We start from the raw sequence: 21,497 nt of genomic DNA on the forward strand, positions 1-21,497 counted from the left end.
AGAGGAAAGTCGAACTGTGAAAAAAAGGCTTGCATTTGGAAAATTCAGAGCCGATACGGCTGTGATTGGCAACCAAGCAATGGCAGGGAAAGGAAAAAATGTCATTTAGCTTTAATTTTCCCAATTTTTGGTGCAACAAAACGGACGGGAAGTCGATTTTATTCTTGGATCGGCTTGCTATCGTTCATTCTCGTCAAAAACAGATAGCTTTGGTGTGCTTTGACGAGAGAGAGAGAGAGAGAGAGAGAGAGAGAGAGAGAGAGGCACCTTTAACTTTAAGGCATGTTTGGCGACCATGAAAAATTATACCATGGAATATTCATGGGTCATAACTGATCGAAAGTGGGAGTAGAAATGACATAAAAATCACTAAAAACTAGAGTAAAGAAACTACATATTCCTTTCCGAAATGGTGAAAAGAAAATACTTATCCCTTTCAAGTGTCTCATCTCTCACACCTCACAAATATTCCGTTGGATATTTTTTCATGGTGGCCAAACATGGCCTCAGAGTACAAGTTCTTTGGTGACATGAGAGAGAGAGAGAGAGAGAGAGAGAGAGAGAGAGAGAGTTATGTTCCAAACTGATTTTATGCCGGACAGATCCTTGTGAACCAATCTTCTTGCTCCCTCGAGCTATGGTGCTGTAGAAACACTGCTCAAAGAGGGAGTACAAGAGAGAGAAAAAATAGAGATAAAAGGAGAAGAAAGGAGATATTAATCTTTTCGGTATTTTATTCTAGATGAGAAGCAACATATATATACAAAAAAACTCTCAACAACGTAATGGACTTGTTATTCCCCTACAAATTAGACGCAAGCTTACTTTATTCCTCCCTACAAATCAGCAACAAACTCCCTGTAGCTATAAATCAGCAAGAAACCTGATCCCAAATCTTATCAAACCAAAGACCTATCCTATTCCAATCTAAACACTAACTTTTCTATAGGAGTGTATAGAAAAAAAGGGAAAAATACAGTTACACCCCAAAAAATCAGCTCCATAGGATCATCCTATCCCTTCGACGATCTGTGGACGAACCGTCAACTGAGGGGGTCTACCTGATACAAATTGAAACCTCAGGGGGTGTAGTTGGTGACTTTTAAAAGTAAGGGTTATAGTTGAAAATGTCAGAAAGTTGAGGGGGTGTATCTGTATTTTTCCGTAGAAAAAAATACACGTATCAGAGAGAGAGAGAGAGAGAGAGAGAGAGAGAGAGAGAGAGAGGTAATCTGAAGAGAGTTTTTTATTTTTATTTTGAATCATATATGTTGTTGAGGGAGGACGGTCGTAACTAAGGTAATCTGAAGAGAGTTTTTTATTTTTATTTTGAATCATATATGTTGTTGAGGGAGGACGGTCGTAACTAAGGTTAGGTGTTTTATTTTTTATTGCCCACCTTAAAAAAAGGGAAGGGCGGCTTTGCATCGAATCCCCCTGGGCTTACACAATGCACGTGGTTTACGGGTGATTGTGCGCATCCGTAGGGAATAGTCCCGCCCTAAATATTGGGGTGGGGATACCCTATGTCGCTCCAAACCCAATCCAATTGGTTGAATGCCCTTATGTTCCAAACCCAATTCAATTGGTTGAATGCCCTTATCTTCCAAACCCAATTGGCCGAATACCCTTAGATCCTAAACCTAATCCAATTGACCATAGATCCCAAAGCTAATCGGCTGTATGACCTTAGATTACAGACCCATCCTTACTTAACTTAAACCTAGAGAACAAACCCTATTGGCCGAACCCTCTTAAAACCAAATCCCATTTGTCCTAACCTTTAGGCCCAATCCCTTAGGATCAATCCTATTGGTCGAATCCCTTAAGTCGCTCCCTTTGGCCTAGATCCCTTAGGATTCCCAAACCCTTATAGGATTCATATTTCCCAATCTTGATTCCCAAAACCCCAATTTCCAATCCCAAGTTCTAAAACGTCAATTCTTAATCCTAAGTACGAAAAGCCTAAGCCTAGTTTCTAAAGAACCAATTTCCAAATCCTAGTTTTTAAATCCAAATCTTCAATCCAACTTTTCAATCCAGTCTCAATTCCAACTTTCTTTTAAACTGTGTTTGGCTTGATCCCTAATATTTAGAGTATGTAGGCAACTTGGCAAACCCAAGTTCAGTCAAACTTGTTCTTCACCCTTCTCCATCCCCTTCACTATTCAAATCCCCTTCTCAAATCCATTGCTTTCATGTTTAGTTACTTTCTTTGCATGATTATTTGGATCTATTGCATAATTAGTTGCAACGTCCCTTCTCCCATCATGTTGTCGACCTACAATTCCTAGTCAACGATACAATGCCCGTACCGGCACTCATACCTGCGACCACACCAGTATCATTCTACTATCCCATCGTCGGCCCACGAGACACGAAACCTCCACCTATAAAAGGGAAACCCCCACTTCGAATTAAGGGCAATGCAACCACCCATCCACGTATGCGAGACTGATCAGTCAGACTCTGAGCACTTCCTTTCCTTGCCCAGCTTCATTTGTTGTCTCGTGTGACTTGTGGTTCTCTAAGTGCACGACACTAGGACGAACCAACCATCCTTATGCTACAACTAGTCCAGGAGAGACCCATCCATGCACCTAGTCGGATCTGAGCAGCAACAAGCGGTAGCGAACAATAACTTTTTTTTAAGGATAGGGTATACATATATATATATATATATACACACACACACAGTTTTCTAAATCTCTCCATGGAGAGATTTAGAGAAAATAAAAAGGACCTTCATATGGTTTTCATTGATTTGGAGAAAGCGTATGATAGGATTCCCTTTGGGGATACACTTTTTCACCCAAATTTCCTTAAAACTAATAAAATGGCATTAGAGACCGGGTTTCTCGGGCGAGTGGGGTGCCTAACGCCTTCCCCATTCGTAACCACTTTGGGGCACTGACTTGCCTTATTTAGCATAGAGTTTTATATTGGGTTCTAGGCCCTAATCCTAGATGGCGACTCTATTATTTATTCCCCATCGAATCTCTGATTCGTGTGGGGAAATCGTCGGTACGACTTGATTTCAGGTTTCTTAATCCCAAATCCAGTGGTATCGCACACCATTATTCATATTGAGAGAGCAGGGACATCGAGAACCACATGGAGCTCTCCACGTGTGGAGATCAAGGTGTATCATTTCTCTCGAGTCCCACAGACTGGTGACTCTGGTGGGGATACTTGATTTGCCTAACTCAGTAAAATGCCAATTTTGTTCTACATGATTTCAATTCTTCTGCGCATAGAGATTTTGCCCAGGGGTTACAACTGTTCTAAAAAGTGGTATTAGAGCAAAATAGGGAATAGATTAGAGGGATAATGAACCAAAGATAGAACATGTGGTTACCTACTACGAGTCCGGACGTTTATCCCGGCTATCCTCCTAGTCTTTTGTGTGATCTAATAGACATAAGACTGTTTTGAGAAAACAATAGATCTAATCTGCTTGCTGGATTGTTTGAGTTGATTTCCTTACATGGTTGGATAGTAAACTCAAATATGAGTCCAACGCATTAAGAATCATCGAAATTCGAAGAGCGGATTGGGAGATATGATTTTTCGAAGTTGCATGTAACTTGTTGGAATTTTAGTGCGAGAATTGAAATGGATTTTTGATTTTTGACCCCAAACAAGTTTGAAAAGCCTATAACCAAGGCATAGACTTTTCAAACAATGTCTTGGGGAGTTTGTAGCATGGTCATAACCTTGATAGGTCTTTCGAATAATTATATCCCACTCAAAATTGTCCGAAAGATCATGCTATCATGATTGTGTCCCCAGTACAGGACAGCTTTTTGTTTTTCTGGAACAAATGATCTTGTTTTCGCACGAAATTTTTCATGGTAATCTATTAGATCATATAAAAGTATTTTATGATGGTTCTAATTGAAATCAGAATGATTTTGTGTTAATTACAAATTAATTAGCCAAGATTTAGTACGAATTTATCGCTTTTGGTGAAAATGAGCAAAAAAGATATTGTACCTCAATTCATGCATGAGATGCATGATTTTATTTTTATGTTCGATGATCTGATTTATTTCATATTTGGTTTGTAATATTAAATTCCACAATGTAATTTAATTTTCAATTTTTCATTCCATTTATGTACTCCCTCTAGGCAGTTGGACGGACGACTAGTTTCCCATGTAGATTGATCATCATGTATTGATTACCTGGGATAGTGTAGGACACTAGTAGGGGTGTAAACGAGCCGAGCCGAGCCGAGCTTGGCCAGGCTCGGCTTGGCTCGTTAAGCTCACAAGTGAGGCTCGGGCTCGAACCAGGCTCGGGCTCGGCTCGGCTCGGTCAGGCTCGGCCAGGCTCGCGAGCGCCTCGCGAGCCTTACCGAGCTCGGGTTTAATATGTTCACACCCCTCATCTTCCCTGGACAGCCCTACTAGTGTAATTTGACTACTTTTTTTACACTATGGGGGGTGGTCCTAGTAACAAATGGGGTTCCAAAAATGAAGTGACATATTTTGCCCCCTCCCCCCTTTCACTCGATGGACAACCCTTTTAATGTATATATTAATATATAATATATATATTTAAATATATTAAATTCTTAACGAGCCTTAACGAGCCGAGCCGAACTGAGCCGAGCCTGGCCTAACTCGGGCTCGGCTCGACTCGTTAAGGATTCGAGCCGAGCTCGAGCGAGCTTCCGAGCCCGAGCCAAAATTGACACCCTTAGACACTAGGGTAGTTTATTTATGTTTGTCCAAGACCAATTGAGGATGAGATCTCTCTTTTGAATCTCAACGAATGGATCGTGGGAACCAAGGCATAGCGATGCTCCGCTTATCTGACGGATGGTGGCGGAATTTAATTCAACCAAGTAGGGACATAGTTGTTGATGTAACCGACGTCTTTATTCTTCATATGATGAGGCATATCAGATTACAATCCTTTGAAAAATTCACTTTGAGGCAAGCGGATTTCCCCTTGTGCTATTGCATAAAGTTGCCCAGAGTTCACCCTCAATTTGGTAATATGATGTTGTAGGGATTCCCTTATGTAAATAAGGTTAGTGGGAGAATCCCTATGATGCAAGGTACCAAATTGGATCTCATGGATGGTGTTTGCTTTATTTCCATAGTTTGGATGTTTGCTTTTCATATGATGGATGGCATGGTTGCTTGTTTACTATGTATGTTTTTATTTCCATGTGATGGTTGCTGATTAAACATACATAAAGAAAATGATACTCCCACATTTAGCAACCTTACATAATTATATTAAGTTGTAAAATGGGGTCAAATTGAAAGAATTGGACCTCGTGGCCTTCCATAGCCATGAAATCGTTGGCTAGTCAAGGAAATAGGAATATCATATGCCAAAGCAGAAGCTATCCTATTTATTTGACTAGAGTAACCATTGGATTCCCACGTGGATACGGGAAGTGTGCAAAATGCAGTTATCATATGCAAAAGTAGAAGCCCTTGTAGATTTGTATAGGTTCTCGACGCAATGGGTTTAACTTAACAAAGCATAGGGTATTGATGCCCAAAGGATAAATATACCGACGTGCTTGGAGGCTAAATTTTATGGATGTTATGTAAGACATAATGGATTAGAAGAATTCACTTATTCAAGGTTGTATGAATAAGTTTCCAACGCCCATTGGAGAAGTCTTAGATTTCTCTTGATTCACGAGGTTGAGGAGCCTGTGAATGAGACGTTCAATGGGCATACCATTGTAAATTGAAAATCCTAATCTGATGGATATATGTCATGAAACTAATGAACTTAAAATGGTAGTTTTGCTTATTCATGCCTCTTTGTCTTTTGCACGTAGATTCAATGACTTCCTTCAACCCATTAGCTAAGATCCTAGATGACAACAAGTTGACTAGCCCTAATCACATAGACTGGAAAAAGAATTTAATCCTGGTGCTCACAGTAGCCAAAGTTTACTGGGTTCTGACCACTGATGAACCTGAATTGCCTAGTGTTAGATTGGTTGTAAAACCCCGAGCAAAATCGCTACACATTGCAGAAGAATAAACTGTGTAGAACAAAATTTTGCTGTAACCTAGGATTCCTATGGTCTAATTGATTTTATTGTGATTCAATAAACATAAATACATTTATGTAGAAAAGAACTCGTCCGCTTGATCTACTCCTCGAAAATTCACCGGCGATTTATCGACACGAAACTGCAAGTTAAATCGATGGATTCCTTTTTTTTGCGTGAAGGATCTTGTGAACAACTCTTTGTTCCCTTTATAACCTGATCTAAATCAGATTGTGGGAGTATGTATTTAGATCAATGGAGCTTGGTTGGAAGTTTGTCTTTGATCTAGAAGAGACAAAACTAGTTGATGGAATTGAATGAGAAGAAGAGAAAGACTTTGGGGTATCTACCAATTTTCAGCACATGAAATTATGGGAGAGCTCTTGAAAACTCCAGCCATATGTCTCATATTTATAGAGTTCTCAATTTCCATATGCACAATCCAAAGTTTTTAGAGAAATCTCACAAAACATGAAAACTAGCCATAATTGGAAGCTTTAATTTGGAAACAAGATAGTTTGCTTTTTCAAAATAGAAACCAAACAATGTGGGGAATGTTTTTACAAACTCTTGGACTGTTAGAAATCCCTAAATTGAGGTTTTTTTCAAGTAAAAAATGTGGGTTGTTTTATTGGATAAAAACAATCCCAAAAATATCTCACACATTGTTTCCCTTTTCAACATTTCCTGCTATAAGCTTGTAGGTCAAATTTTGACGTCGTTTTTGGACATGTAAATGGCTGTGGACCCACGATCCGAGAGGGGCGGGGGGACGTGCCCCCACGCGAGTCTCAAGATCATCCACGTCAAGGAGAGCCCTACCAAGGAACTCTCGAAAGAGTGCCCCTCACAGCATGAGCGGCGATGTAAAGTGAGATACCTCTCGATTCGGGGACCAGCCCGGATTCGAGACGCACCTTAAACGAAGAAAGAGTCGCCATCCAAGGAAGTGGGCCCTGGATCCCATGCTGTGCTCTGTCGCAACAGATAACCAGAGATATAAAAGGTCCGTGCCTGATGACGAATGGGGAAGGGGTTAGGCGCCCCCAATTCGCCCAAGTGCGAGCACCTGGTCTCTTATGCCATTTATTATTAACTTTGAAGAATTTTGGGCGAAAATCATGTGAAATGGGAACGAGCATCCCCGAGAAAACGTCTATCTAAGCATGCATGACCCGGGGATGGGCAAAAGAAAATAGACATCCAAATCCTAACTCACCGCATCTACTCCTAACCCATCACATCTAGGAAAGCAGTAACATCCGCATGCACAGCTACAGCTAAACAAGCAATATCAGATATGGTAAGCAGAAAGCAGTAAATAGCCACAGCTAAGCATGTGAAACTAAGCGCACAAATAATAAGCAAGCTGAAAGTAAACACACAAGGAACCAAAGACAAACACACGATAAACAAAAGATGTGAGGAAAGAAATGAATCGATAAATCGACGGTACATGAGGACCGAGAATACCAGGGAAAATAAAAGGGAGCGTACGATAGGCTCAGGGAGTCTAATGAATCAAACTCAACAATCCTGATCCGCTGAAGATCGGATAGGTCTCACGATCGTCATAGCCTATCGTTGGGCTCAGCGAGGACAATCCCTGCGAAGGGGCCACGCTACGTCGTTGCCCGTCCCAAAACGCGATAAAAACGTCAGAAAATCGATAAAACCGGCAAACCACGATGAAAACCGGAAATGGAATGAAAAGAGGGCTCCGAGTGACCTGGCAATCACCGTCCTTGCCCATTTTTTTTGCTTTTGTTTTGAAATGTTTGAGAAATATTTACAAAAATGGTGATTAAAAAGGGTGACGGAAATTGTGACTGAACTCAGGATGCCAGCAGCACGCCTGAGCTGCCTACGTACCCCTCAGCTAGGGATCAAGCCATCCGTAGTTCGGAACAGATTTTCCTAACTACACTCTAATGACTCGAGATTTTTGATTTTTCAGATGTTTTTGATTTTTTCGACACAAGAGGACAGAATCCTATCATCACAAGGGGAGGACAGACTCCTGATATCCCGCAAAGGTTGGACAGCATCCTATGCTTTGCGGGGGGGAATGAACAGAATAACAACTCTGCAAGGGTTGGACAACATCCTATACCTTGCAGGAGTGAATAAAAATCACGTGATTGGATGAGGGGATGGAGAGAATTCTAACCCCCATGATGATAGGACAGACCCCTGAAAGACTGAAGGACTGACTCCTATGCTGAAGACTGACTCTGAAAGATGGAAGGACGGAATCCTAAATTTTATGAAGGGATAGGACAGAATCCTAAACTCTACAGGGGTAGGACAGACACCTATACCCTAGGATGGTAAGACTGACTCCTAAACTCTCTAGGACTGACTCTAAAGAGGAAGAAATCCCTTAACCTGCGGAAACTCTAAGGCAGGAAGGGAAGGGGGTTTGTGTCGAGCCGGTAAGGGCTGAACTCGACTGGGTTGAGTTGGGTCTGAGTTGGACTGGGCTCACTCGGATTGGGGTCGGGTTACGGGTCCGAGTTGGGGTTGAATTGGATTAAGGCTGAACCGAGTTAGATTGGGGACGGAACTGGGCTCACTCGGGGTGGACACTGCCCCGCGTGGGAGGCCGGAACTCCGGCGAGACACCGGAGAAGACACGGTCGGGCCGAGTCTCCTCCTCTCTGTCTATATATATATATCTCTCACTCTCTCTCTCTCTCTCTCTCTCTCTCTCTCTCTCTCTTCTGTATATTTTCAAACGGAAATGGGGGTTTTCAACAGGGGAGGTTGGGGGAAAATCGTGGCTTACCGGGAGAGTGGCCGGAGGATGTGAAAATGGTGGCTTGGCCGTAAGCTGCAGAGGGTGGCTCGAATGGGTTTGGGTGGTGATGGCCGTAAGTTGCAGAGAGTGGCTCGAATGGGTTTGGGTGGTGATGGCCGGCCGGTGGGAGTTGTAGATGGCTGGCCGGACAGTGAAGAAGGTGGTGGCAATCGGTGAAGAAGGTGGTGGGGGTGCAGTGGCTGCCAGATGGGGTTTTGATTTGGGTGATAGTGGCTGGTGGTGGTGGAGAAGCTTGGTGGTGGCAAAAAATGGGTTTCGATTTTGGGTTTTGAATAAGGATTTTGGGTAGAGATGGGTTTCGATTTTGAAGGTGAAGGTTGGAGGAGATGAGGGTGGGAGAGGGTTTTCGAATGGGTTTGGGGTGGTCAGTGGCGGCTGGTGGTGGAGGATGGTGGAAAAATTGGGTTTCGGTTTTGGGTTTGGGGTAGAGATGGTGGCTGTCGGTGGAGGTTGCAGAAAGAGGGAAAGATGGAGGAGGAGGTGGCGGCTGTGGGTGGCTGATGGTGGTGGAGATGAAGGTAGAAGACGGTGGTGGTGGCGCCGGATTTTCGAAATGCAGAAATGGTGAAAAAAAATGGGTTTCGGTTTTGATGGGTTTAGGTTTGCAGAGGGTTGTGGGTTTGGGAGTTGCAGAGGTGAGGGAGGTGGGAGTTGGCCGGAGTAGGGAGGAGGTTGCGGCTGTGGAGGTGATTCGGCCGGAATCCGGCAATGTCGCCAGAGAAGGAGGAATGGCCGGAGGTTGTGGGAAGAGGGTTCCGCTGAGGTGGAGGTGGCTAGCAATGATGGTGCGGGTGATGGCGGTTGATGGAATGGCCGGTGGAGGAAGAAATGGTGGTTGGAACGGAGGGGTTCTGGTGGTGGAGGAAATGGGCTGGCCGGTGGGAAGGTGGTGGCTGGCGGCTGGGCTCCCTCTCCCTTTTTTCTTTTTTTCTCCGCTGTTTTTCCCTCCCTCTGGTCCTTTTTTTTTTCTCTGGTTTTTTCTTGCTGGTTCCTCCCTTCTCTGGTTTTTTTCTCTTGTTTTTTTTTCTTCTTGCGAGAGAACCGAGCTGGAGTGGGGAGACTCATCATGAGTCATCATGAGGGGGAGAGAAAAATGAAAGTGGTTGTCCCCCTCTTGTCCCCCCAATTCCCTTGATTTTTTTAAAAAAATAAAAAATAATCATCACAAATGGCATCGGATGCCATTCATGTCCGTTTTAAATTGAAAGAAAATGATTGAAAGAACTTTGAATATAAGCGGATCTCACATCAGTGGGCCCCACACGAGCAGGTTCCACATCAGCGGGCCCCACACAAGCGGGTCCCACATCAGCGGGCCCCACGCAAGCGGATCCCACACAAGCGGGTCCCACACAAGCGGGTCCCACAAAAGCGGGTCCCACACAAACGGGTCCCACACAAACGGGTCCCACATCAGCGGGCCCCACATTCTCTTTTGCTCGGATTAATTCCATTCGAATACGCGGGTTTAGGGCCCTGTCAAAATGGGGTGTCTACAATGGCCGAATTAGAAAAATTCACAAACTAAAAAGTTGTAGATCTTTCAAAATCCTTCGAAATGAGTACTTATAAATTAATTTTTGACAAGAGATGAGTAAGTTATGACTGTTTTAGAAAACCTAGTCTATAAGCTAAACTTATAATTGTTTATTTAATTTTTTAATTAAATAAACATCTGTCAAGAGACCTATTACGCTTTATTATGATAACATCAGGGCGATTGCTCAAGCAAAGGAACCGCGGTTTCATCAAAAGTCCAAGCATGTCTTTCGAAAGTATCATGTGATATGGGAGATTATTGACAGAGAAGATGTGGTCATAGCAAAAGTAACTTCAGTGGAAAGCATGGCAGGCCCTTTTACTAAGTCCCTTAGTCAAAAGGTGTTTGACAAGCATGTTAAGGGAATGGGTCTCAGGTATATGTGACTGACTTTGAGGACAAGTGGGAGATTGTTAGAGCTAGTGCCCTAAAACCAGTGTACTTTGCTTATTAATTAATAAAAGTTTTATTTCATGAAATTCTTAGGTGTTATTTAATTAATACGTGAGATGTGCTTAATTGATTTACACATATTTGTCCTTAGGAAGCAAGTAGGAATCCCATGCTCAAGGATTAACAGATCCTGGAGAGCAAGGAGATATGGAATTCTGATTCTTTGCAGACCTTGAAGGTTCATAGTTGGGGTCGAGATTTCACATCTCCTTCTGTGCACAACTAGCACCAATCTTGTCTACATGCACGTGTCGTGGAGTGGCTTATCTCATTCAGTTGAGTAGTAAACCCTAAGCAAGAAGAGTATCTGTAGAGTTGGGATTGCGCACTGAACATGATCATATTAGGATAGCCTATGGACAGAAGATAGTAAGGCTATTTTACCAGATAGTACCCTTTACATATCCTTTGACCTGAGGGATCATATTGATCTGTGGGCTCGTCCTTCTTTCTTGGTCTATCTAATAGTGGTTCTTTTAAGGATCACCTAAGGGTACTACTGGAATGTTAGACAACCCTACGAGACTAATAGGGATACCCGACATAGAATTCTCTGCCCAAATTATTAGTAATCATCTACAATTTTGGTCAGAGCAGTAGGCCTATTAAATTACCTGGCCAGGTAGATTTGATAAAAGATTTATTAAATGTTTTCCAAAATATATTTTGAAATAATTTTTAGCAAATACATTTGTGGGCCCAGATTGCTTGACTAAAATGTATACTATGAGTGGGCCCAGGAGGTAGTGTGTGTCCACCCTCCGTAGGACCTAACTTGGTGGATGTGGAAAAGGAGAAGGGACTTGCACATATTTGATGTCACTAGGGGTATAATGATTCGACGGCTATCTTCAGGATTACGTCTCGATGGAGGCCACTGATCTAATGCGATTGTAGTATTGACTATGGAGCAAGATCACAGTGGGGCCCACCATTAAGTTCTGTAGGATCGACTGATTGAGTGCCTGCAACATAATGAAGAGCATCAGCACGCCTACTTATAAACTAACATATCCAAAGGAGAAAACGCTAACAGAGTGCTGTTAAAAAATCAAGGTCATTCCAAGGACAACTCAGTTGGAATCAAATCATGCAATCAAACATCATTTAATTAAAGGAAATTAAAAGAATGGTTAATGCATCAGCTTCATAGCAGAGTCAAGATATTACCAAGGTGTACTGAATGAATTCAGCTTTTCTCTTCTAATAAAATCATGCTCTTATATATATATATATATATATATATATATATATACCAAATAAATGGATCATCAGCAAAATGAAAACTAAGATTTAAAATTCAAGAAGACAACCCACTAAGATAATATTATCCTTTGATCCAAGCCACCCAAAAGATAAATCTTTGACCAAAAGTTTTGGAAACAAAAATTAATAGAAGATGAAAAACCAAGAGAGTTTGGAAATAAGCCATGTTCCTTTTGGGTAGCCTCATATTTGGCTTATATGTTTCCATTGTTGACTTTTCTAACATTGACTAGTTTCCAATTATTTGGTACTAGTTAAAGCAACTTTTGAGAATTGTAAAAAGCAACACAGAGCATTATTTTAACCACAAAAGTGGATGAATTGGGTTCCCAAGCTGCTGGAATTAATATTGACATACTTAAATTCGTCCATCTCTCTCTCTCTCTCTCTCTCTCTCTCTCTCTCTCTCTCTTCGTTTTCAACTAGTTTGGGGTTTTGAATTCAAAAGGCATTCTACAAGCAAAGCTCCATCACCTTAAAGGTGTTTTTCCCCATACATATTCTGATTTAGATCAGAATATGATCACAATTATTGTTATATACCCTTTGTGCAAAACAAATGATTCCATCGGATCAACTCCCGGGTTCGCAGCGTGCAGAACGATCGTGAGCATTCAAGGAGTAGATCGCACAGAGGTTATCTTCGCAACAACATTTGAGGTAATTTATATTTTATATGTTTTATTTTGATCACCATCAGATCATCTAGACCCTAGGATTCCTGGGATACCGGCAAAATTGAAGAAATTTTTTTTTGTTCTACGTGATTTCAATTCCACTGGACGTAGCGATTTTACCCGGGGCCTTCTAACAAAAAAAAAAAATAAAAAAAAAAAATAAAAAAAAAAAAAAAAATATATATATATATATATATATATATATATATATGTGAGAGAACCGTTCCTACACACATGTGTAGATAAGTTATCTACACACTAGCTTAAAATACAGTGGGGGCCACATTATTTGGGTGATCCAAGCCGTTCATTTTTAAGGCCCTCACATAGATAGGGTGTCCACAAAAAATCAGGTCCATAGGATCATCCTAACCATTCGAACTGTGGAGGCAAAAAATGGACTAATTTGTAAAAGTTTAAAGACATCCATTTTACCTCCACAAATCGTAGGGTTGGGATGATCCTATGGATCTAATTTTTTGTAGACACCCTATCTATGTGAGGGCCTTTAAAATGGATGGCTTGGATCACTCAAACAATGTGGCCCCCCACTGTATTTTAAGCTAGTGTGTAGAGAACTCTACACATATGTGTAGGAACCGTTTTCTCTATATATATACACATATGAGAATAGAGTTCCTAAGGTGTCACCTCATATAGCTTATATGAGGTGGCGCTCACAAAACATAAGGGGCCCATATTTTTGGGGTAATCCAAACCACTCATTTGAAAGGCCCTTAGATGGATATGGTGCCTACAAAAAATCAGGTCCATAGGATCATCCTAACCCTTCCATTTATGGAGGTTAAAAATGGGCAGATTTATGGAGGTTTATACCCATCCATTTCAACCTCCACAAATGGAAGGGTTAGGATGATCCTATGAAGTTGATTTGTTGGGCACACCCTATCTATGTGAGGGCCTATCAAATGAATGCTTTGGATCATCCAAACAAAGTGGGCCCCTTATGTTTTTAAGCGTCACCTCATATAAGCTATATGAGGTGACACCTTAGGAACTCTATTCTCATATGTATATATATATATATATATATATATATATAGAGAGAGAGAGAGAGAGAGAGAGAGAGAGAGAGAGGAAAGTGAAGCTACACCGCCGGTGTAGCTAACTTAGCTACACCACCGGCTTAAAATACAATGGGCCCACATTGTTTTGGTGATCCAAACCATTCATTTGATTGGCCCTCACATAGATATGGTGTCCACCAAAAATCAGCTCCATAGGATCATCCCAACCCTACGATTTGTGGAGGCAAAAATGAACGTGTAAAAACCTTCACAAATTTGTCCATTTTTGCCTCCACAGTTTGAAGGGTTGGGATGATCCTATGGAGCTGATTTTTGGTGGACACTCTATCTATGTGAGGGCCAATCAAATGAATGGTTTGGATCACCAAAACAATGTGGGCACATTGTATTTTAAGCCGGCGGTGTAGCTTCACTTTCCTTATATATATATATATATATATATATATATATATATATATATATATATATATATATATATATATATATATATATATACGAGGAAAGTGTTGGTGAGCTTAAGCGCCCCAATCACATGGGTCCCACATTTTCTGTGGTGATCCAAACCATTCATTTTCAAGGCCCTATCATAGATAGGGTGTGTACCAAAAATCAGCTCCATAGGATCATCCTAACCCCTCCATTTGTGGAGGAAAAAAATGGGCAGATTTGTAGACAAATAATGTCTGTCCATTTTGACCTCCACAAATGGATGGGTTAGGATGATCCTATGGAGCTGATTTTTGGTACACACCCCATCTATATAAGGGCCTTTCAAATGAATGCTTTGGATCATCATAACAAAGTAGGCCCCAATGTGATTGGGCGCTTAAGCTCACCAACACTTTCCTCTATATATATATAGATCCTCTATATATATATAGAGAGAGAGAGAGATTCTCGATTATGACTTTATGCCAGTGCTACTGTTGCCTGCACGTAGGATGACCCCCACTCGTGTTGTAGGGTGCTAAGAAGGTTTTGTTTATGGAATAGATGATGTTTTAGAGAGAGAGAGAGAGACTTCTACAATTAATGGTAAGAGGCAATTTTTAGGTCTTACAAGGGTGTCTACGTGAGATCAAGACCATTGATCTTGTACAATGTAACGAGGCAACCCACATGATCATGGGCCCATCCCAAAAAGGCATCCCATGAATAAGATAAAAGACTACAAAAAATCCAAGTATATTTTTCCTCAGCAAACCCCTAAGCGAGGCTGGATCGAGCCTTGATGGATCTAGGACCTATGATCCTCTGATCAAGATGTTCTCAGCAGCATTTGACCAGCCCTATCGTTGCCATTTGGATCAACGGATCCGATCACATAAAGAATGCAAAAGTGGGGCGAACAAGTGCCTTTTAGGAACGAGCAATAGAGTGACTTTCATATAATCATTTTCCATATATAGTCTTGGGGGCACAATGTGTTTAGAAGATGTGTATTTTCGGTCTTCGTGTTTGTTGTTTGCTTGTTTGGTGCTTTGAAATGGATCCAAATATCTCTGTACATCTTTTTAAAATTCAAAACCTCGACCAATATGATTGGGCATATAAAGCAAGGCAATATTCCTAACAAGCTAGGAATCATACCCCATCCAATTGTCAAGACTACAATAAACAAGGGATTTGCAACGCAATTTCGGAGAAAGCAATTTTGAGAGAACCGCCCTTGGCAGTCCAATTTTTTTTCATAGGCCCTATTTGAAATGCAATAATTTTCTTGAAAAATTTGGAAAGGAAAACTATTTCTTAAATTCCCTACTTTTGTTACACACGAAAAAACCATTGTAAGCAACTCTATTCAACTCTTATGTAGAGGGACATTTTAAAAATGATGGCATCCCTCTAAATTAACCATCCCTCTCTATATGGTGGAAAGAAGAAAGGGAATTGCTAGGGTCCATTGCAAAAGGCATTTCGCGGCCGGTATGTCCATGACAGACCAGCCACCTCTTAGGCCCTACTTACAAAGTTAGAGTTTTGGGTTAGTTGATGGAAGGGAAAGAAAATAGAGATAGAAATAAAGTTCTTTGTTTTTTTTGAAATGAAAAGCGGGAAAATGAAATGTTGGGTGTCATTTTAAGCGGGGTTTTCATTGTTAAGAAAATACCGGTTTTCATTTTACGAAAATACCGTCACGAATTGACATAAATCAACAAAAACTATGAATGGTATTTTTGTACATTATTCGGATCTAAGCTCCATCGGATTTTGTGTTCATGTCACGGCCCAAAATAATTCCAGACCTAAGGATATTGATCCAAAGGAACACATTAGGATCCTACGATCGGATCATAAGGATCCATACCGTCTCTGTCCGTTGACACCCCTAAGATTTACAAGCAAATATACAGAATTGAGTATATAAGAAGAACACTCAATCAAAATAAAACTATAAAAATGCACTCAATCAAAATCAAAATAGAAGTATAAAATTCAATCTTCCTCCACAATTTTCATTGGGTGGACCACATGCTAAAATCTAGCAAAACGATGATCTTAGCCGTTGGATCACTGGTCTGAAAGAGCATACATAGCTGTTACTTCACTAGAAACAAATAAAAACAGAGTCCATCATAAGATAATAAGTGCCACGTGGACGGTGGATGGTATGTGTAATACAAAGGCACCTAACCTTGGTTCCCTACAAGAATAGAGGCAAAGACAAAAAAATTGCATTTGTTTTCAATTTGAAATGGTAATGAAAGAGAGAGGGACGAGAAAGTCGGCTTAGCTGAATCACAGGTTTGTTCATTTCTTCCATTGGTTTCTATGTAAGATCAATCATCAAGACAGAAAGTTTAGGATTATTTTTTTTATTTCAGGTTTGATCTATCTGTGTCTTTATCTATTCATTTAGTGTTATTATAATTAGGGTTTTTCTTTTCTGCTTCCTTTTCTGCCTCCAATTGAATCTGGTAATTGGGATTTGTTTTTCTCACCTACAAAAAGATAAGAGAAAGAGGGGAGGGGTTTAAATTCTGGTAACCGTTTTGATTTGTTTTGTTTGATTAAAGTTGTGATTTGGGTTTGTGGGTTTTGTTGTTGGGATTCAATTTAAGATGTTGGGAGGTAAAATGGAATCTGGGAAGAAAAAAATCGTGGGAGATTCGGGAAATGGGCGTTTTTTGCAAGAGATTGAGGCTTTGAGTAAAGCCCTATATATCAACAAAAACCCACCAAAGAAAATGGATTTGATTTCCTCTACGTCATCCGGTATGCGATCTATCTCTGCCGGAAAAAGCCATCTCCACGAGACCCCGAAAACAACCAAACCTAGGGTTTTCAAGGGAAACCCTAACCCTAACGCTAAAGACCCATCTTCTCAAAAAGAAAAGAAATCTTCTATATGGAATTGGCCCCTCAGAGCCCTATCCCACATTCGAAATCGCAGATTCAATTGCTCGTTCTCTCTCCACGTCCATTCAATTGAACAACTTTCGCCAGAATTCAATGGTGCCAGCCTTCGCATTCATTGGAAAAGACGTGATGGCAGTTTGGAGACCCGCCCCGCTAGGGTTTTTCAAGGGATTGCTGAGTTTGAGGAAACCCTAACCCATAAATGTTCAGTCTATGGCACGGGTAATGGTCCCCATCATTCTGCGAAGTACGAAGCAAAATATTTCTTGCTTTATGCTTCAATTGTTGGTGCTTTAGACTTGGATCTCGGCAAGCATCGGATTGACCTCACGCGTTTGCTTCCCCTCACGTTGGAGGAATTGGAGGAAGAGAAGAGCTCGGGGAAGTGGACGACGAGCTTTAAGCTCTCAGGTAAGGCCAAAGGCGCGATTTTGAATGTTAGTTTTGGGTTCTTGGTGTTAGGGGATGATAGTGTTGGATCTGGTGGTAATAGAAAAGGTCATGAAAATTTGAATTTGGAGAAGAACAGGATTGGTTCAATGAAATCTACCATGGGCGATGGCAGGGGTTCTCTTCGGCACGTGGGAAGTGTTTTGGGTGCGGTCCATGCCCCTCGCGAGCGGTCTCACTTCCCATCTCAGTCTGTTGATGATGTGAAGATCCTCCACGAGGTTTTTCCGAGTTTAAAATTGGAGGTCTCCAGTTCATTGACATATCAGAAGTTCGATGAGGGTGAGTTTGGTGACGCTTTGGTCGATTCTAAGCCCGAATTTCAGGTTTTCTCTGAAGAGGACCCAACTCTTGTAGTGAAGCCCTACCCTTTATCTGAGTCGGGTAAAGAGAATTCTGAGAATGGATGTGATGATTCCGAGTTTAATGTGATTGAGCAGGGAATAGAGGTCGACGCAAAAGATGATCTGAAATTGGAGGAGAATATGAGGGTTGTTATTGAATCTACAGTAGAAAGTAGTACCAAGCTCGACGAAATAGATTGTGGAAATAAGGTGACCCTAGAGGAGGTTATAAGGACTGATCTACAAGATGAGTCCTGTGGGAGTTGCAAAGAGGATAACTTGTTCACAAAAGAATTAGTCATGGAGGAACTAGACTCCGCTTTTCGTAGTCTTTCAATTCTTGAAGCAGAAGGTTGGGATTCGCCAGAGTCTCAGAGTAGGGATCCCGGGCAAGCGAATTATGCGGAGGCTAAATCGAGTTATAAGACGAATAAGATGGGAAAATCCCTTAGCTTGGATGATGTCACGGAGTCTGTCGCAAGTGAATTCTTAAGTATGCTTGGTGTAGAGCATAGTCCATTTGGTTTGAGTTCTGATAGTGACCCGGAATCACCAAGAGAGAGCCTATGGAAACAGTTCAAGAGGGAATCATTGGGCGGAAACAACACCGTCTTTGGTCTTGATGTTGGCAATGGAATGGAGACAGAATTGGCTAACGATGGTTCACCACAGTTTGATTTAAGTGATCTTTCTGAGGATTTTGGGCTGTCATCAATTGTTCATGCGGCTGAAACCGAGCATGAGAGAGCGAGTCAGGCAATGAGAAGCAAAACACGGGCCAAAATGCTTGAAGATGCGGAGACGGAAGCTTTAATGCGAGAGTGGGGCTTGAATGAGAAGGCCTTTCAGAGCTCTCCCCGTGGCAGTGGATTCGGAAGTCCAATTCATCTCCCCCCTGAAGAGCCATTTGATTTACCCCCACTTTGTGAGGGGTTGGGTTCGTATGTTCAGACAAAGGATGGGGGGTTCTTGCGATCAATGGATCCGTCACTTTTCAGGAATGCTAAGAACAATGGAAGCTTAATCATGCAAGTTTCTAGTCCTGTTGTCGTTCCTGCCGAAATGGGCTCAGGTGTCATGGAAATATTACAGCGCTTAGCATCTGTTGGAATTGAAAAGCTCTCTATGCAGGCAAGTAAGCTAATGCCCTTGGAAGATATTACCGGGAAGACGATGCAACAGTTAGCATGGGAAGCTACACCTACTTTGGAGGCGCGCGAGAGGTTACAAATTTGATTTTTCAATTGCTTCATTGAGTTAGTTTCTAATTTTATTTCTAGTGAATTATTTTATTGTATTTCTTTCTTTTTACAGCCAGGACTTATTGCACCACCTAAAACCAGAAGGGGTATCAGAGTTTGGACAAGATGTGTTTGGTGGGCAAGGGCAACACAAAGCCTCGACCAAACACAGGTCTAAGTTGAATTTTAGTTCATCAGGCGGCGACACGGGATCAGAATATGTTTCATTGGAAGACCTTGCTCCTTTGGCAATGGATAAAATCGAAGCACTCTCAATTGAGGGATTGAGAATTCAATCTGGAATGTCTGATGAGGAAGCCCCTTCAAACATCTGTCCTCAATCGATTGGTGAGATTTCAGCTCTCGAAGGAATGAGGGCCAAGAGTAGCATGTCCCTTGGTTTAGAAGGTACTGCTGGATTGCAACTGTTAGACATTAAAGATAGTGGTGATGATGTCGATGGATTAATGGGTCTATCTATATCTCTGGATGAGTGGATGAGACTAGATGCTGGAATAGTTGATGAAGAAGAACAAATCAGTAGTCGGACATCGAAGATCCTTGCCGCCCATCATGCCAATTGTACGGACTTGATTAATGGAGGATTTAAGGGAGATAAAAGAGGGGGAAAAAATTCTGGTAGGAGGTGTGGTTTGTTAGGAAACAACTTTACAGTGGCATTAATGGTGCAGCTTCGCGATCCATTACGTAACTATGAGCCCGTTGGCAGCCCAATGCTTTCCCTAATTCAAGTGGAAAGGGTTTTCATCCCTCCCAAGCCAAAAATATATTACAGTGTTTCAGACAAGGGGAACAGTGAAGAAGCTGATGAACCTGAACCGATGGCAAAAGAGGACAAGAAAAAGGAAGAGGAGGTTGTACCTCAGTTCAAAATCACAGAAGTCCATGTTGCAGGTCTTAAGACTGAACCCGGCAAGAAAAAACTATGGGGCAGCTCAACACAGCAACAATCTGGTTCTCGCTGGTTGGTTGCTAGTGGAATGAGAAAGAGCAATAAGCATCCATTTATGAAATCGAAGCCTACTTCAAAATCTCCCCAAGTTTCCACCACAACAGTTCAACCTGGGGATACTCTGTGGAGCATTTCTGCTCGTGTTCATGGCACCGGAGCTAAATGGAAAGAGCTGGCTGCATTGAATCCTCATATACGAAATCCGAATGTTATTTTCCCAAATGAAAAAATCAGGTTGCAGTAAGCATTCTGAAGGCACCATCCCTTTTAGAGGTTAAAGGTAATGTCTTTTAATGTATGCATAGATTGGGATGAGTTACAGTTTTAAAAAGGAACCAGGTAGAATCCTCCCCCTTCTCGAAACAAAGCTTCGATGTGATTTGATGTTTATAGTGCGTGCAAGGTGATGTGATCTACTTGTGGAGCTCTCTTGTATTTATTCAACTACAGTTAATAATGTTTTTGCATAAAAGTTAACTTGGTACATGAATTAATATTTGTTCTGGGTACTGTCTTCTATTTTGTACGGTAGATTGTTACAGGCTGGATAACTGTAACTTGTTCCTTTTTTTTCTTGCAAGTTGCAACGTAATATTTCCTTTTATGCATATTTCATGCAGATCATATCTATGTTTTTGTCGGTGTGGACTACAGTCCTTCAGATTGAAATTTAGATGCTAGAAACATCAACTTTGAGTAATCAGCATTTTATGAACCATATGCTGTTTCTTTTCAGTTTCTGCTTCATTGTTGCAGGTCATGTGCAAAGCGAGGCATATTAATTATGAGTGAGAAGCTTGCACCTCCTTGTGATCCAAGCCAAGGCTCGTGGTTCCATTGTGGTAAACGTGGTTCCATTGTGTGGTAAAATATTGATAATTTATTGAATCAATCCAATTATTGCATATGAAGAGATTGACTGGCCCATGAAGACTCAATGGGAACATTAACAAAATTCTTCATTATTCATTTTCTATTTGACTTATAATTTAGGTGATAATTTGAATTTGTTGTTGACTCATGTTTCTACATGTATTGACACTCCTTTTGATTCTTGCAAACATACTGTTAGAAGTGTCGAGGCTATTATTGTATTGTGTCTGAGTGTTAAATATTATTTTATTATTGAATAATGTCTTTACCTCTTATTTTATTATTAACGCCTTTTTAATTAATTTGGTTGTTATCATTTCAAAAATTAATAATAATAATAATTTGGTTGCTACCCCGCCTCCCCCCAACATCCATACTCAAACCTAAAAGGCTAAAAGCCTATACACTCTTCTTCCAAT

At 41.2% G+C, this 21,497-nt stretch overlaps 1 protein-coding gene across 2 annotated transcripts; it reads left to right on the top strand.

The window, feature by feature from the left end:
* The first annotated feature begins 16,505 nt into the window (after positions 1 to 16,505).
* LOC143887617 (protein PLASTID MOVEMENT IMPAIRED 1-RELATED 1-like) lies at positions 16,506 to 20,833 on the top strand. Of its 2 annotated transcripts, XM_077391722.1 has the most exons (3): positions 16,565 to 16,582; positions 16,790 to 19,214; positions 19,306 to 20,833. In XM_077391722.1, exons 2-3 carry the CDS (start codon positions 16,900 to 16,902, stop codon positions 20,447 to 20,449), a joined length of 3,459 nt encoding a protein of 1,152 aa, XP_077247837.1. In that variant the 5' UTR covers positions 16,565 to 16,582; positions 16,790 to 16,899; the 3' UTR covers positions 20,450 to 20,833. The 2 variants fall into 2 exon arrangements, with proteins under 2 accessions (XP_077247836.1, XP_077247837.1); XM_077391721.1 differs by having other exon boundaries at positions 16,506 to 19,214.
* Positions 20,834 to 21,497: the final 664 nt, after the last annotated feature.

This window comes from Tasmannia lanceolata, unplaced genomic scaffold, assembly GCF_043159265.1.
Source record: "Tasmannia lanceolata isolate RefF3 unplaced genomic scaffold, GAP_Taslan_0.1 ptg000012l, whole genome shotgun sequence".
NCBI lineage: Eukaryota > Viridiplantae > Streptophyta > Magnoliopsida > Canellales > Winteraceae > Tasmannia > Tasmannia lanceolata.

Bases quoted from the DNA above. Each gene is read 5' to 3' on its own strand.
- LOC143887617 (XM_077391721.1), top strand. From the start codon at position 16,900: ATGTTGGGAGGTAAAATGGAATCTGGGAAGAAAAAAATCGTGGGAGAT. The intron at 19,215-19,305 runs GTTACAAATTTG...TTCTTTTTACAG, and splicing joins ACTTTGGAGGCGCGCGAGAG to CCAGGACTTATTGCACCACC.